The following is a 17,425-nucleotide window of genomic DNA, read 5'->3' on the forward strand; positions in this document are numbered from 1 at the left end:
GTCCAGCTTCTCAGTTCTGGAGGGCTGCTGGGTACGTCTGTCCAGCTTCTCAGTACTGGAGGGCTGCTGGGTACATCTGTCCAGCTTCTCAGTACTGGAGGGCTGCTGGGTACATCTGTCCAGCTTCTCAGTTCTGGAGGGCTGCTGGGTACATCTGTCCAGCTTCTCAGTACTGGAGGGCTGCTGGGTACATCTGTCCAGCTTCTCAGTACTGGAGGGCTGCTGGGTACGTCTGTCCAGCTTCTCAGTTCTGGAGGGCTGCTGGGTACATCTGTCCAGCTTCTCAGTACTGGAGGGCTGCTGGGTACGTCTGTCCAGCTTCTCAGTACTGGAGAACTGCTGGGTACATCTGTCCAGCTTCTCAGTACTGGAGGGCTGCTGGGTACGTCTGTCCAGCTTCTCAGTACTGGAGGGCTGCTGGGTACATCTGTCCAGCTTCTCAGTACTGGAGGGCTGCTGGGTACATCTGTCCAGCTTCTCAGTTCTGGAGGGCTGCTGGGTACATCTGTCCAGCTTCTCAGTACTGGAGGGCTGCTGGGTACGTCTGTCCAGCTTCTCAGTTCTGGAGGGCTGCTGGGTACATCTGTCCAGCTTCTCAGTTCTGGAGGGCTGCTGGGTACATCTGTCCAGATTCTCAGTTCTGGAGGGCTGCTGGGTACATCTGTCCAGCTTCTCAGTTCTGGAGGGCTGCTGGGTACATCTGTCCAGCTTCTCAGTTCTGGAGGGCTGCTGGGTACATCTGAACTATCTCCACTATCCTCTTTTTATTGTGATGTCAACTTTAATTAAAGATGAACTAAACTACAAAGGGATCATGGACATGGGACTTATGAGGACTGATTGGTTCAGTTCAGTAGGTCCAAGAATGAGTGAGGGTAGAGAGTTTCTGAACATGACAAACACCACACAACGACACTCCAACACACCATGAGAACATCAACCCACATCTAAAACCCCATCCTTCACCTCTGACCTCCACCCTGCATCACACACCGATACAGACGTCAAAAACACATACATATGCATGCACATAACAGCGCTCACTTACTTTCAAAGTCCAGGAAAAAATGTGGACAGTTTTCTAAATCCTTGCCAAGGACCTTAATGAGGTTCCCCATGGCTGCAACCTGGACAGGAGAGAGATAGACATACAGTAGAACTAACCCCAACCTGGACTGTAGACACATAGACTAACAGTAGAACTAACCGCAACCTGGAGGCACATAGACTAACAGTAGAACTAACCCCAACCTGGAGAGAGAGCGAGACTAACAGTAGAACTAACCCCAACCTCCTGGAGAGAGAGAGACTAACAGTAGAACTAACCCCAACCTGGAGAGAGAGAGACTAACAGTAGAACTAACCCCAACCTGGAGGCACATAGACTAACAGTAGAACTAACCCCAACCTGGAGAGAGAGAGAGACTAACAGTAGAACTAACCCCAACCTGGAGAGAGAGAGACTAACAGTAGAACTAAACCCAACCTGGAGACACATAGACTAACAGTAGAACTAACCCCAACCTAGAGACACATAGACTAACAGTAGAACTAACCCCAACCTGGACTGTAGACACATAGACTAACAGTAGAACTAACCCCAACCTGGAGAGAGAGCGAGACTAACAGTAGAACTAACCCCAACCTCCTGGAGAGAGAGAGACTAACAGTAGAACTAACCCCAACCTGGAGAGAGAGAGACTACCAGTAGAACTAACCCCAACCTAGAGACACATAGACTAACAGTAGAACTAACCCCAACCTGGAGGCACATAGACTAACAGTAGAACTAACCACAACCTGGAGAGAGAGCGAGACTAACAGTAGAACTAACCCCAACCTCCTGGAGAGAGAGAGACTGACAGTAGAACTAACCCCAACCTGGAGACACAGACTAACAGTAGAACTAACCCCAACCTGGACTGGAGACACATAGACTAACAGTAGAACTAACCCCAACCTGGAGGCACATAGACTAACAGTAGAACTGACCCCAACCTCCTGGAGAGAGAGAGACTAACAGTAGAACTAACCCCAACCTTGAGACACAGACTAACAGTAGAACTAACCCCAACCTGGACTGTAGACACATAGACTAACAGTAGAACTAATCCCAACCTGGAGACACATAGACCAACATTAGAACTAACCCCAACCTGGAGACACATAGACTAACAGTAGAACTAACCCCAACCTGGACTGGAGACACATAGACTAACAGTAGATCTAACCCCAACCTGGAGAGAGAGAGACTAACAGTAGAACTAACCCCAACCTGGAGAGAGAGAGACTAACAGTAGAACTAACCCCAACCTGGAGAGAGAGAGACTAACAGTAGAACTAACCCCAACCTGGAGAGAGAGAGAGACTAACAGTAGAACTAACCCCAACCTGGACTGGAGACACATAGACTAACAGTAGAACTAACCCCAACCTGGAGAGAGAGAGACTAACAGTAGAACTAACCCCAACCTGGAGAGAGAGAGACTAACAGTAGAACTAACCCCAACCTGGAGTCACATAGACTAACAGTAGAACTAACCCCAACCTGGAGAGAGAGAGACTAACAGTAGAACTAACCCCAACCTGGACTGGAGACACATAGACTAACAGTAGAACTAACCCCAACCTGGAGAGAGAGAGACTAACAGTAGAACTAACCCCAACCTGGAGGCACATAGACTAACAGTAGAACTAACCCCAACCTGGAGAGAGAGCGAGACTAACAGTAGAACTAACCCCAACCTGCTGGAGAGAGAGAGACTAACAGTAGAACTAACCCCAACCTGGAGAGAGAGAGACTAACAGTAGAACTAAACCCAACCTGGAGACACATAGACTAACAGTAGAACTAACCCCAACCTAGAGACACATAGACTAACAGTAGAACTAACCCCAACCTGGACTGTAGACACATAGACTAACAGTAGAACTAACCCCAACCTGGAGAGAGAGCGAGACTAACAGTAGAACTAACCCCAACCTCCTGGAGAGAGAGAGACTAACAGTAGAACTAACCCCAACCTGGAGAGAGAGAGACTAACAGTAGAACTAACCCCAACCTGGAGACACATAGACTACCAGTAGAACTAACCCCAACCTAGAGACACATAGACTAACAGTAGAACTAACCCCAACCTGGAGGCACATAGACTAACAGTAGAACTAACCACAACCTGGAGAGAGAGCGAGACTAACAGTAGAACTAACCCCAACCTCCTGGAGAGAGAGAGACTAACAGTAGAACTAACCCCAACATGGAGACACAGACTAACAGTAGAACTAACCCCAACCTGGACTGGAGACACATAGACTAACAGTAGAACTAACCCCAACCTGGAGGCACATAGACTAACAGTAGAACTGACCCCAACCTCCTGGAGAGAGAGAGACTAACAGTAGAACTAACCCCAACCTTGAGACACAGACTAACAGTAGAACTAACCCCAACCTGGACTGTAGACACATAGACTAACAGTAGAACTAATCCCAACCTGGAGACACATAGACCAACATTAGAACTAACCCCAACCTGGAGACACATAGACTAACAGTAGAACTAACCCCAACCTGGACTGGAGACACATAGACTAACAGTAGAACTAACCCCAACCTGGAGAGAGAGAGAGAGACTAACAGTAGAACTAACCCCAACCTGGACTGGAGACACATAGACTAACAGTAGAACTAACCCCAACCTGGACTGGAGACACATAGACTAACAGTAGATCTAACCCCAACCTGGAGAGAGAGAGACTAACAGTAGAACTAACCCCAACCTGGAGGCACATAGACTAACAGTAGAACTAACCCCAACCTGGAGAGAGAGCGAGACTAACAGTAGAACTAACCCCAACCTGCTGGAGAGAGAGAGACTAACAGTAGAACTAACCCCAACCTGGAGAGAGAGAGACTAACAGTAGAACTAAACCCAACCTGGAGACACATAGACTAACAGTAGAACTAACCCCAACCTAGAGACACATAGACTAACAGTAGAACTAACCCCAACCTGGACTGTAGACACATAGACTAACAGTAGAACTAACCCCAACCTGGAGAGAGAGCGAGACTAACAGTAGAACTAACCCCAACCTCCTGGAGAGAGAGAGACTAACAGTAGAACTAACCCCAACCTGGAGAGAGAGAGACTAACAGTAGAACTAACCCCAACCTGGAGACACATAGACTACCAGTAGAACTAACCCCAACCTAGAGACACATAGACTAACAGTAGAACTAACCCCAACCTGGAGGCACATAGACTAACAGTAGAACTAACCACAACCTGGAGAGAGAGCGAGACTAACAGTAGAACTAACCCCAACCTCCTGGAGAGAGAGAGACTAACAGTAGAACTAACCCCAACCTGGAGACACAGACTAACAGTAGAACTAACCCCAACCTGGACTGGAGACACATAGACTAACAGTAGAACTAACCCCAACCTGGAGGCACATAGACTAACAGTAGAACTGACCCCAACCTCCTGGAGAGAGAGAGACTAACAGTAGAACTAACCCCAACCTTGAGACACAGACTAACAGTAGAACTAACCCCAACCTGGACTGTAGACACATAGACTAACAGTAGAACTAATCCCAACCTGGAGACACATAGACCAACATTAGAACTAACCCCAACCTGGAGACACATAGACTAACAGTAGAACTAACCCCAACCTGGACTGGAGACACATAGACTAACAGTAGAACTAACCCCAACCTGGAGAGAGAGAGAGAGACTAACAGTAGAACTAACCCCAACCTGGACTGGAGACACATAGACTAACAGTAGAACTAACCCCAACCTGGACTGGAGACACATAGACTAACAGTAGATCTAACCCCAACCTGGAGAGAGAGAGACTAACTGTAGAACTAACCCCAACCTGGAGAGAGAGAGACTAACAGTAGAACTAACCCCAACCTGGAGAGAGAGAGACTAACAGTAGAACTAACCCCAACCTGGAGAGAGAGAGAGACTAACAGTAGAACTAACCCCAACCTGGACTGGAGACACATAGACTAACAGTAGAACTAACCCCAACCTGTAGAGAGAGACTAACAGTAGAACTAACCCCAACCTGGAGAGAGAGAGACTAACAGTAGAACTAACCCCAACCTGGAGTCACATAGACTAACAGTAGAACTAACCCCAACCTGGAGAGAGAGAGACTAACAGTAGAACTAACCCCAACCTGGACTGGAGACACATAGACTAACAGTAGAACTAACCCCAACCTGGAGAGAGAGAGACTAACAGTAGAACTAACCCCAACCTGGAGAGAGAGAGACTAACAGTAGAACTAACCCCAACCTGGAGAGAGAGAGACTAACAGTAGAACTAACCCCAACCTGGAGAGAGAGAGACTAACAGTAGAACTAAACCCAACCTGGAGAGAGAGAGACTAACAGTAGAACTAACCCCAACCTGGAGACACATAGACTAACAGTAGAACTAACCCCAACCTGGAGAGAGAGAGACTAACAGTAGAACTAACCCCAACCTGGAGAGAGAGAGACTAACAGTAGAACTAACCCCAACCTGGACTGGAGACACATAGACTAACAGTAGAACTAACCCCAACCTGGAGAGAGAGAGACTAACAGTAGAACTAACCCCAACCTGGAGAGAGAGAGACTAACAGTAGAACTAACCCCAACCTGGAGAGAGAGAGACTAACAGTAGAACTAACCCCAACCTGGAGAGAGAGAGACTAACAGTAGAACTAACCCCAACCTGGAGAGAGAGAGACTAACAGTAGAACTAACCCCAACCTGGAGAGAGAGAGACTAACAGTAGAACTAACCCCAACCTGGAGAGAGAGAGACTAACAGTAGAACTAACCCCAACCTGGAGAGAGAGAGACTAACAGTAGAACTAACCCCAACCTGGACTGGAGACACATAGACTAACAGTAGATCTAACCCCAACCTGGAGAGAGAGAGACTAACAGTAGAACTAACCCCAACCTGGAGAGAGAGAGAGACTAACAGTAGAACTAACCCCAACCTGGAGAGAGAGAGACTAACAGTAGAACTAACCCCAACCTGGAGAGAGAGAGAGACTAACAGTAGAACTAACCCCAACCTGGAGACACATAGACTAACAGTAGAACTAACCCCAACCTGGAGACACATAGACTAACAGTAGAACTAACCCCAACCTGGAGAGAGAGAGACTAACAGTAGAACTAACCCCAACCTGGAGAGAGAGAGACTAACAGTAGAACTAACCCCAACCTGGAGAGAGAGAGACTAATAGTAGAACTAACCCCAACCTGGAGAGAGAGAGACTAACAGTAGAACTAACCCCAACCTGGACTGGAGACACATAGACTAACAGTAGAACTAACCCCAACCTGGAGAGAGAGAGACTAACAGTAGAACTAACCCCAACCTGGAGAGAGAGAGACTAACAGTAGAACTAACCCCAACTTGGAGAGAGAGAGACTAACAGTAGATCTAACCCCAACCTGGAGAGAGAGAGACTAACAGTAGAACTAACCTCAACCTGGAGAGAGAGAGACTAACAGTAGAACTAACCCCAACCTGGAGAGAGAGAGAGAAACAGTAGAACTAACCCCAACCTGGAGAGAGAGAGACTAACAGTAGAACTAACCCCAACCTGGAGAGAGAGAGACTAACAGTAGAACTAACCCCAACCTGGAGACACATAGACTAACAGTAGAACTAACCCCAACCTGGAGAGAGAGAGACTAACAGTAGAACTAACCCCAACCTGGAGAGAGAGAGACTAACAGTAGAACTAACCCCAACCTGGAGGGAGAGAGACTAACAGTAGAACTAACCCCAACCTGGAGAGAGAGAGACTAACAGTAGAACTAACCCCAACCTGGACTGGAGACACATAGACTAACAGTAGAACTAACCCCAACCTGGAGAGAGAGAGACTAACAGTAGAACTAACCCCAACCTGGAGAGAGAGAGACTAACAGTAGAACTAACCCCAACCTGGAGAGAGAGAGACTAACAGTAGAACTAACCCCAACCTGGAGAGAGAGAGACTAACAGTAGAACTAACCCCAACCTGGAGAGAGAGAGACTAACAGTAGAACTAACCCCAACCTGGAGAGAGAGAGACTAACAGTAGAACTAACCCCAACCTGGACTGGAGACACATAGACTAACAGTAGATCTAACCCCAACCTGGAGAGAGAGAGACTAACAGTAGAACTAACCCCAACCTGGAGAGAGAGAGACTAACAGTAGAACTAACCCCAACCTGGAGAGAGAGAGACTAACAGTAGAACTAACCCCAACCTGGAGAGAGAGAGACTAACAGTAGAACTAACCCCAACCTGGAGAGAGAGAGACTAACAGTAGAACTAACCCCAACCTGGAGAGAGAGAGACTAACAGTAGAACTAACCCCAACCTGGACTGGAGACACATAGACTAACAGTAGATCTAACCCCAACCTGGAGAGAGAGAGACTAACAGTAGAACTAACCTCAACCTGGAGAGAGAGAGACTAACAGTAGAACTAACCCCAACCTGGAGAGAGAGAGACTAACAGTAGAACTAACCCCAACCTGGAGAGAGAGAGACTAACAGTAGAACTAACCCCAACCTGGAGAGAGAGAGACTAACAGTAGAACTAACCCCAACCTGGAGAGAGAGACTAACAGTAGAACTAACCCCAACCTGGAGAGAGAGAGACTAACAGTAGAACTAACCCCAACCTGGAGAGAGAGAGACTAACAGTAGAACTAACCCCAACCTGGAGAGAGAGAGACTAACAGTAGAACTAACCCCAACCTGGAGAGAGAGAGACTAACAGTAGAACTAACCCCAACCTGGAGAGAGAGAGACTAACAGTAGAACTAACCCAACCTGGAGAGAGAGAGACTAACAGTAGAACTAACCCCAACCTGGAGAGAGAGAGACTAACAGTAGAACTAACCCCAACCTGGAGAGAGAGAGACTAACAGTAGAACTAACCCCAACCTGGAGAGAGAGAGACTAACAGTAGAACTAACCCCAACCTGGAGAGAGAGAGAGAAACAGTAGAACTAACCCCAACCTGGAGAGAGAGAGACTAACAGTAGAACTAACCCCAACCTGGAGAGAGAGAGACTAACAGTAGAACTAACCCCAACCTGGACTGGAGACACATAGACTAACAGTAGAACTAACCCCAACCTGGAGAGAGAGAGACTAACAGTAGAACTAACCCCAACCTGGAGACACATAGACTAACAGTAGAACTAACCCCAACCTGGAGAGAGAGAGACTAACAGTAGAACTAACCCCAACCTGGAGAGAGAGAGACTAACAGTAGAACTAACCCCAACCTGGAGAGATAGAGACTAACAGTAGAACTAACCCCAACCTGGAGAGAGAGACTAACAGTAGAACTAACCCCAACCTGGAGAGAGAGAGACTAACAGTAGAACTAACCCCAACCTGGAGGGAGAGAGACTAACAGTAGAACTAACCCCAACCTGGAGAGAGAGAGACTAACAGTAGAACTAACCCCAACCTGGAGAGAGAGAGACTAACAGTAGAACTAACCCCAACCTGGAGAGAGAGAGACTAACAGTAGAACTAACCCCAACCTGGAGAGAGAGAGACTAACAGTAGAACTAACCCCAACCTGGAGAGAGAGAGACTAACAGTAGAACTAACCCCAACCTGGAGAGAGAGAGACTAACAGTAGAACTAACCCCAACCTGGAGAGAGAGAGACTAACAGTAGAACTAACCCCAACCTGGAGAGAGAGAGACTAACAGTAGAACTAACCCCAACCTGGAGAGAGAGAGACTAACAGTAGAACTAACCCCAACCTGGAGAGAGAGAGACTAACAGTAGAACTAACCCTAACCTGGAGAGAGAGAGACTAACAGTAGAACTAACCCCAACCTGGAGAGAGAGAGACTAACAGTAGAACTAACCCCAACCTGGAGAGAGAGAGACTAACAGTAGAACTAACCCCAACCTGGAGAGAGAGAGACTAACAGTAGAACTAACCCCAACCTGGAGAGAGAGAGACTAACAGTAGAACTAACCCCAACCTGGAGAGAGAGAGACTAACAGTAGAACTAACCCCAACCTGGAGACACATAGACTAACAGTAGAACTAACCCCAACCTGGAGAGAGAGAGACTAACAGTAGAACTAACCCCAACCTGGAGAGAGAGAGACTAACGGTAGAACTAACCCCAACCTGGAGAGAGAGAGACTAACAGTAGAACTAACCCCAACCAGGAGAGAGAGAGACTAACAGTCGAACTAACCCCAACCTGGAGAGAGAGAGACTAACAGTACAGATACATGCTTTTCTATGTTATATTGTTGTAGCAACCGTGTTATTTGAACCTTACTCTCATCTAATCACCTTTCCTGACCTATTGTCTCCCCTAATTGTTCATCTGGCTTTATAAACTGTGTGGTTCAAGCCCTGAATGCTGATTGGTTAAAAAAAGCCATGGTATATAAGACTTTATACCATGTTTATGACAAAACATATATATTTACAACTCTAATTACGTTGGTAACCAGTTTATAATAGCAATAAGGCACCTCGGAGGTTTGTGGTACATGGCCAGTATCCCACGGCTAAGGGCTGTGTCCAGGCACTCTGCGTTGTGTGGTGTACAGGCCATAGTTGTGGTATATTAGCCATTACCACACCCCCCCATGCCTTATTGATGAATTATCCACAGTTAAAATGAAACTCTCTATTGATTAATCAATCAATCAATCAATCATCATTGAATCGATCAATCAATCAGTTCATTGTCCATATAAATGCTACAGAACGTGCAGATGTTGGGTCAGTTTTCAGAGGCACGAAATGTAGCTAACCGCTCTCAGATCAATGTCTGTTGATAGCAGGTCTAACAGTAGATCTACTGTTGATAGCAGGTCTAACTGTAGATCTACTGTTGATAGCAGGTCTAACAGTATATCTACTGTTGATAGCAGGTCTAACAGTATATCTACTGTCTGTTGATAGCAGGTCTAACAGTATATCTACTGTTGATAGCAGGTCTAACAGTAGATCTACTGTTGATAGCAGGTCTAACAGTATATCTACTGTTGATAGCAGGTCTAACAGTATATCTACTGTCTGTTGATAGCAGGTCTAACAGTATATCTACTGTTGATAGCAGGTCTAACAGTATATCTACTGTCTGTTGATAGCAGGTCTAACAGTATTTCTACTGTCTGTTGATAGCAGGTCTGACAGTATATCTACTGTCTGTTGATAGCAGGTCTAACAGTATATCTACTGTCTGTTGATAGCAGGTCTAACAGTATATCTACTGTTGATAGCAGGTCTAACAGTAGATCTACTGTTGATAGCAGGTCTGACAGTATATCTACTGTTGATAGCAGGTCTAACAGTAGATCTACTGTTGATAGCAGGTCTGACAGTATATCTACTGTTGATAGCAGGTCTAACAGTATATCTACTGTCTGTTGATAGCAGGTCTAACAGTATATCTACTGTTGATAGCAGGTCTAACAGTAGATCTACTGTTGATAGCAGGTCTGACTGTATATCTACTCTCTGTTGATAGCAGGTCTAACAGTATATCTACTGTCTGTTGATAGCAGGTCTAACAGTAGATCTACTGTTGATAGCATGTCTAACAGTATATCTACTGTCTGTTGATAGCAGGTCTAACAGTATATCTACTGTCTGTTGATAGCAGGTCTAACAGTATATCTACTGTTGATAGCAGGTCTAACAGTAGATCTACTGTTGATAGCAGGTCTGACAGTATATCAACTGTTGATAGCAGGTCTAACAGTAGATCTACTGTTGATAGCAGGTCTGACAGTATATCTACTGTTGATAGCAGGTCTAACAGTATATCTACTGTCTGTTGATAGCAGGTCTAACAGTATATCTACTGTTGATAGCAGGTCTAACAGTAGATCTACTGTTGATAGCAGGTCTGACAGTATATCTACTGTTGATAGCAGGTCTGACAGTATATCTACTGTTGATAGCAGGTCTAACAGTATATCTACTGTCTGTTGATAGCAGGTCTAACAGTATATCTACTGTCTGTTGATAGCAGGTCTAACAGTATATCTACTGTTGATAGCAGGTCTAACAGTAGATCTACTGTTGATAGCAGGTCTGACAGTAGATCTACTGTTGATAGCAGGTCTGACAGTATATCTACTGTTGATAGCAGGTCTAACAGTAGATCTACTGTTGATAGCAGGTCTAACAGTATATCTACTGTCTGTTGATAGCAGGTCTAACAGTATATCTACTGTCTGTTGATAGCAGGTCTAACAGTATATCTACTGTTGATAGCAGGTCTAACAGTATATCTACTGTCTGTTGATAGCAGGTCTAACAGTATATCTACTGTCTGTTGATAGCAGGTCTAACAGTATATCTACTCTCTGTTGATAGCAGGTCTAACAGTATATCTACTCTCTGTTGATAGCAGGTCTAACAGTAGAACTAACCCCAACCTGGAGAGAGAGAGACTAACAGTAGAACTAACCCCAACCTGGAGAGAGAGAGACTAACAGTAGAACTAACCCCAACCTGGAGAGAGAGAGACTAACAGTAGAACTAACCCCAACCTGGAGAGAGAGAGACTAACAGTAGAACTAACCCCAACCTGGAGAGAGAGAGACTAACAGTAGAACTAACCCCAACCTGGAGAGAGAGAGACTAACAGTAGAACTAACCCCAACCTGGAGAGAGAGAGACTAACAGTAGAACTAACCCTAACCTGGAGAGAGAGAGACTAACAGTAGAACTAACCCCAACCTGGAGAGAGAGAGACTAACAGTAGAACTAACCCCAACCTGGAGAGAGAGAGACTAACAGTAGAACTAACCCCAACCTGGAGAGAGAGAGACTAACAGTAGAACTAACCCCAACCTGGAGAGAGAGAGACTAACAGTAGAACTAACCCCAACCTGGAGAGAGAGAGACTAACAGTAGAACTAACCCCAACCTGGAGACACATAGACTAACAGTAGAACTAACCCCAACCTGGAGAGAGAGAGACTAACAGTAGAACTAACCCCAACCTGGAGAGAGAGAGACTAACGGTAGAACTAACCCCAACCTGGAGAGAGAGAGACTAACAGTAGAACTAACCCCAACCAGGAGAGAGAGAGACTAACAGTCGAACTAACCCCAACCTGGAGAGAGAGAGACTAACAGTACAGATACATGCTTTTCTATGTTATATTGTTGTAGCAACCGTGTTATTTGAACCTTACTCTCATCTAATCACCTTTCCTGACCTATTGTCTCCCCTAATTGTTCATCTGGCTTTATAAACTGTGTGGTTCAAGCCCTGAATGCTGATTGGTTAAAAAAAGCCATGGTATATAAGACTTTATACCATGTTTATGACAAAACATATATATTTACAACTCTAATTACGTTGGTAACCAGTTTATAATAGCAATAAGGCACCTCGGAGGTTTGTGGTACATAGCAGGTCTAACAGTAGATCTACTGTTGATAGCAGGTCTAACAGTATATCTACTGTCTGTTGATAGCAGGTCTAACAGTATATCTACTGTCTGTTGATAGCAGGTCTAACAGTATATCTACTGTTGATAGCAGGTCTAACAGTATATCTACTGTCTGTTGATAGCAGGTCTAACAGTATATCTACTGTCTGTTGATAGCAGGTCTAACAGTATATCTACTCTCTGTTGATAGCAGGTCTAACAGTATATCTACTCTCTGTTGATAGCAGGTCTAACAGTATATCTACTGTTGATAGCAGGTCTAACAGTATATCTACTGTCTGTTGATAGCAGGTCTAACAGTATATGTCCTATGTTGAACATAATAAACGGCTCTCTATCCACCGGATGTGTACCAAACTCACTAAAAGTGGCAGTAATAAAGCCTCTCTTGAAAAAGCCAAACCTTGATCCAGAAAATATAAAAAACTATCGACCTGTCATCATTCTATCATATCGAATCTTCCATTCCTCTCAAAAATTTTTGAAAAGGCTGTTGCGCAGCAACTTACTGCCTTCCTGAAGACAAACAATGTATACGAAATGCTTCAGTCTGGTTTTAGACCCCATCATAGCACTGAGACGGCACTTGTGAAGATGGTAAATGACATTTTAATGGCATCGGACCGAGGCTCTGCATCTGTCCTCGTGCTCCTAGACCTTAGTGCTGCTTTTGATACCATCGATCACCACATTCTTTTGGAGAGATTGGAAACCCAAATTGGTCTACACGGACAAGTTCTGGCCTGGTTTAGATCTTATCTGTCGGAAAGATATCAGTTTGTCTCTGTGAATGGTTTGTCCTCTGACAAATCAAGTGTAAATTTCGGTGTTCCTCAAGGTTCCGTTTTAGGACCACTATTGTTTTCACTATATATTTTACCTCTTGGGGATGTTATTCGAAAACATAATGTTAACTTTCACTGCTATGCGGATGACACACAGCTGTACATTTCAATGAAACATGGTGAAGCCCCAAAATTGCCCTTGCTAGAAGCATGTGTTTCAGACATAAGTAAGTGGATGGCTGCAAACTTTCTACTTTTAAATTCGGACAAAACAGAGATGCTTGTTTTAGGTCCCAAGAAACAAAGAGATCTTCTGTTGAATCTGACAATTAATCTTAATGGTTGTACAGTCGTCTCAAATAAAACTGTGAAGGACCTCGGCATTACTCTGGACCCTGATCTCTCATATCAAGACCATTTCAAGGACAGCTTTTTTCCATCTACGTAACATTGCAAAAATCTGAAACTTTCTGTCCAAAAATGATGCAGAAAAATTAATCCATGCTTTTGTCACTTCTAGGTTAGATTACTGCAATGCTCTACTTTCCGGCTACCCGGATAAAGCACTAAATAAACTTCAGTTGGTGCTAAATACGGCTGCTAGAATCCTGACTAGAACCAAAAAATTTGATCATATTACTCCAGTGCTAGCCTCTCCACACTGGCTTCCTGTCAAAGCAAGGGCTGATTTCAAGGTTTTACTGCTAACCTACAAAGCATTACATGGGCTTGCTCCTACCTATCTCTCTGATTTGGTCCTGCCGTACATACCTACACGTACGCTGCGGTCACAAGACGCAGGCCTCCTAATTGTCCCTAGAATTTCTAAGCAAACAGCTGGAGGCAGGGCTTTCTCCTATAGAGCTCCATTTTTATGGAACGGTCTGGCTACCCATGTCAGAGACGCAAACTCGGTCTCAACCTTTAAGTATTTACTGAAGACTCATCTCTTCAGTGGGTCATATGATTGAGTGTAGTCTGGCCCAGGAGTGGGAAGGTGAACGGAAAGGCTCTGGAGAAACGAACCGCCCTTGCTGTCTCTGCCTGGCCGGTTCCCCTCTTTCCACTGGGATTCTCTGCCTCTAACCCTATTACAGGGGCGGAGTCACTGGCTTACTGGGGCCCTCTCATGCCGTCCCTGGAAGGGGTGCGTCACCTGAGTGGGTTGATTCACTGATGTGGTCATCCTGTCTGGGTTGGCGCCCCCCCCCTTGGGTTGTGCCATGGCGGAGATCTTTGTGGGCTATACTCGGCCCTGTCTCAGGATGGTAAATTGGTGGTTGAAGATATCCCTCTAGTGGTGTGGGGGCTGTGCTTTGGCAAAGTGGGTGAGGTTATATCCTTCCTGTTTGGCCCTGTCCGGGGGTGTCCTCGGATGGGTCCACAGTGTCTCCTGACCCCTCCTGTCTCAGCCTCCAGTATTTATGCTGCAGTAGTTTATGTGTCGGGGGGCTAGGGTCAGTGTGTTATATCTGGAGTACTTCTCCTGTCCTATTCGGTGTCCTTTGTGAATCTAAGTGTGCGTTCTCTAATTCTCTCCTTCTCTCTCTCGGAGGACCTGAGCCCTAGGACCATGCCCCAGGATTACCTGACATGATGACTCCTTGCTGTCCCCAGTCCACCTGGCCGTGCTGCTGCTCCAGTTTCAACTGTTCTGCCTTCTTATTATTCGAACATGCTGGTCATTTATGAACATTTGAACATCTTGGCCATGTTCTGTTATAATCTCCTCCCGGCACAGCCAAAAGAGGACTGGCCACCCCACATAGCCTGGTTCCTCTCTAGGTTTCTTCCTAGGTTTTGGCCTTTCTAGGGAGTTTTTCCTAGCCACCGTGCTTCTACACCTGCATTGCTTGCTGTTTGGGGTTTTAGGCTGGGTTTCTGTACAGCACTTTGAGATATCAGCTGATGTACGAAGGGCTATATAAATACATTTGATTTGATTTGATATCTACTGTCTGTTGATAGCAGGTCTAACAGTTTATCTACTCTCTGTTGATAGCAGGTCTGACAGTAGATCTACTGTTGATAGCAGGTCTGACAGTATATCTACTGTCTGTTGATAGCAGGTCTAACAGTATTTCTACTGTCTGTTGATAGCAGGTCTAACAGTATATCTACTGTTGATAGCAGGTCTAACAGTATATCTACTGTTGATAGCAGGTCTGACAGTATATCTACTGTCTGTTGATAGCAAGTCTAACATATATCTACTGTCTGTTGATAGCAGGTCTAACAGTATATCTACTGTTGATAGCAGGTCTAACAGTATATCTACTCTCTGTTGATAGCAGGTCTAACAGTATATCTACTGTTGATAGCAGGTCTAACATATATCTACTGTCTGTTGATAGCAGGTCTAACAGTATATCTACTGTTGATAGCAGGTCTAACAGTATATCTACTGTTGATAGCAGGTCTAACGGTATATCTACTGTCTGTTGATAGCAGGTCTAACAGTATATCTACTGTTGATAGCAGGTCTAACGGTATATCTACTGTCTGTTGATAGCAGGTCTAACAGTATATCTACTGTCTGTTGATAGCAGGTCTTACAGTATTTCTGTATCTACCCTGGTATAAACGTTCTAGAGACGTCATCATAGCATTACAATAATTTAGACAACACTCTTTGTCTGTCTGTCTGTCTGTCTGTCTCTCTCTCTCTCTCTTTGCGCTCCTTATCAATAAAAGATGCTGTGCATGAATTCATAATTCCTGCGTTGCCAAGGTGATCCGAAAGACAATGCCAGCGTCCCAAATGGCACCACATTCCCTTCAAACCAAGGTTTTAACTGAGAGTCTGAGTTAGACAAACCAACGTTTTAACTGAGCTGACATCAGTAGAATGGTGGACATTAAATCATACCACAAATACTGTTAATGTGTAGAACACCTATGGTATACAAAACATTATGAACACCTGCTATTTACACTGAGTGGACAAAACATTAAGAACACCTGCTCTTTACACTGAGTGGACAAAACATTATGAACACCTGCTCTTTACACTGAGTGTACAAAACATTATGAACACCTGCTCTTTACACTGAGTGGACAAAATATTATGAACACCTGCTCTTTACACTGAGTATACAAAACATTAAGAACACCTGCTCTTTACACTGAGTATACAAAACATTATGAACACCTGCTCTTTACACTGAACGAACAAAACATTATGAACACCTGCTCTTTACACTGAGTATACAAAACATTATGAACACCTGCTCTTTACACTGAGTGGACTGATCAGGTGAATCCAGGTGAAAGCTATGATCTCTTATTGATGTCACTTGTTAAATCCACTTCAATCAGTTTAGATGAAGAAGAGGAGACTTGTAGATGAAGGGGAGGAGACATGCAGATGAAGGGGAGGAGACATGTAGATAAGGGGCGGGAGACATGTAGATGAAGGGGAGGAGACGGGTTAAGGAAGTATTTTTAAGCCTTGAGACAATTGAGACAAAGATTTAAGTGCCATTGAACACTGGTTAATGTCAAGAAATGCAACGCTGCTGGGTTTTTCACACTCAACAGTTATAATTTTTTTGTGTATCAAGAATGGTCCACCACACAAAGGACATTCAGCCAACTTGACACAACTGTGAGACATTTGGAGTCAACAAGTGCCAGCATCCTTGTGGATCGCTTTCGACACCTTGTGGAGTCCATGTCCCAATGAATTGAGGCTGTTAGAGGGCAAACGGGGAGGTGCAACTCAATATTAGGAAGGTGTTCTTAATGTTTTGTAGAATGGTGGATGCATAGATATGCATGCTAACACACACACACACACACATAAAGTTGAAAGGAAATTCATTATTGACTGGTTTCGTAACCATTAGCCAACCTAAGACTGGCCTGTAGGGGGCATGCGGCTGCATTACGTTCTCTTACCTTCACACCAGTCAAATGTTGCTATCTGCACTCTGTCTGTATGTCACCTCTCTCTTTCCTCTCTTCCCTCCTTCTCTTCTCTGCTGTGATCTGTTATTCCGTATCCTAGTAAATTGATTAAGCACAGTCAGTCTGTCCCAGTACCGCATGCTATCTCACTGAGGTCCCAGTGGCTGTCTCTGTCTCTGCCTCTCCCTTAGAGACTCTGCTACTGAGAACACTACTATAGCTACTAGCTAGCTCTACA

At 44.9% G+C, this 17,425-nt stretch overlaps 1 protein-coding gene across 5 annotated transcripts in view; it reads right to left on the reverse strand.

The window, feature by feature from the left end:
- The window catches only part of LOC116354507 (protein FAM49A), a 135,832-nt gene that overhangs the window by 45,464 nt on the left and 72,943 nt on the right, over nucleotides 1–17,425 (reverse strand). For 3 of the 5 annotated variants that reach the window (XM_031795024.1, XM_031795028.1, XM_031795025.1), the window contains exon 3: nucleotides 1,049–1,127. Coding sequence is in view for 1 of the 5 variants with exons in the window: in XM_031795028.1 (XP_031650888.1) it covers nucleotides 1,049–1,118 (70 nt within the window). In the remaining 4 variants the exon portion in view is untranslated. Of the gene's footprint in view, nucleotides 1–1,048; nucleotides 1,128–17,178 lie in introns of all 5 variants that reach the window. The other 2 variants (XM_031795027.1, XM_031795026.1) reach the window with 1 other exon arrangement.

The sequence above is a fragment of the Oncorhynchus kisutch genome, linkage group LG17 (genome assembly GCF_002021735.2).
Source record: "Oncorhynchus kisutch isolate 150728-3 linkage group LG17, Okis_V2, whole genome shotgun sequence".
NCBI classification, from domain to species: domain Eukaryota; kingdom Metazoa; phylum Chordata; class Actinopteri; order Salmoniformes; family Salmonidae; genus Oncorhynchus; species Oncorhynchus kisutch.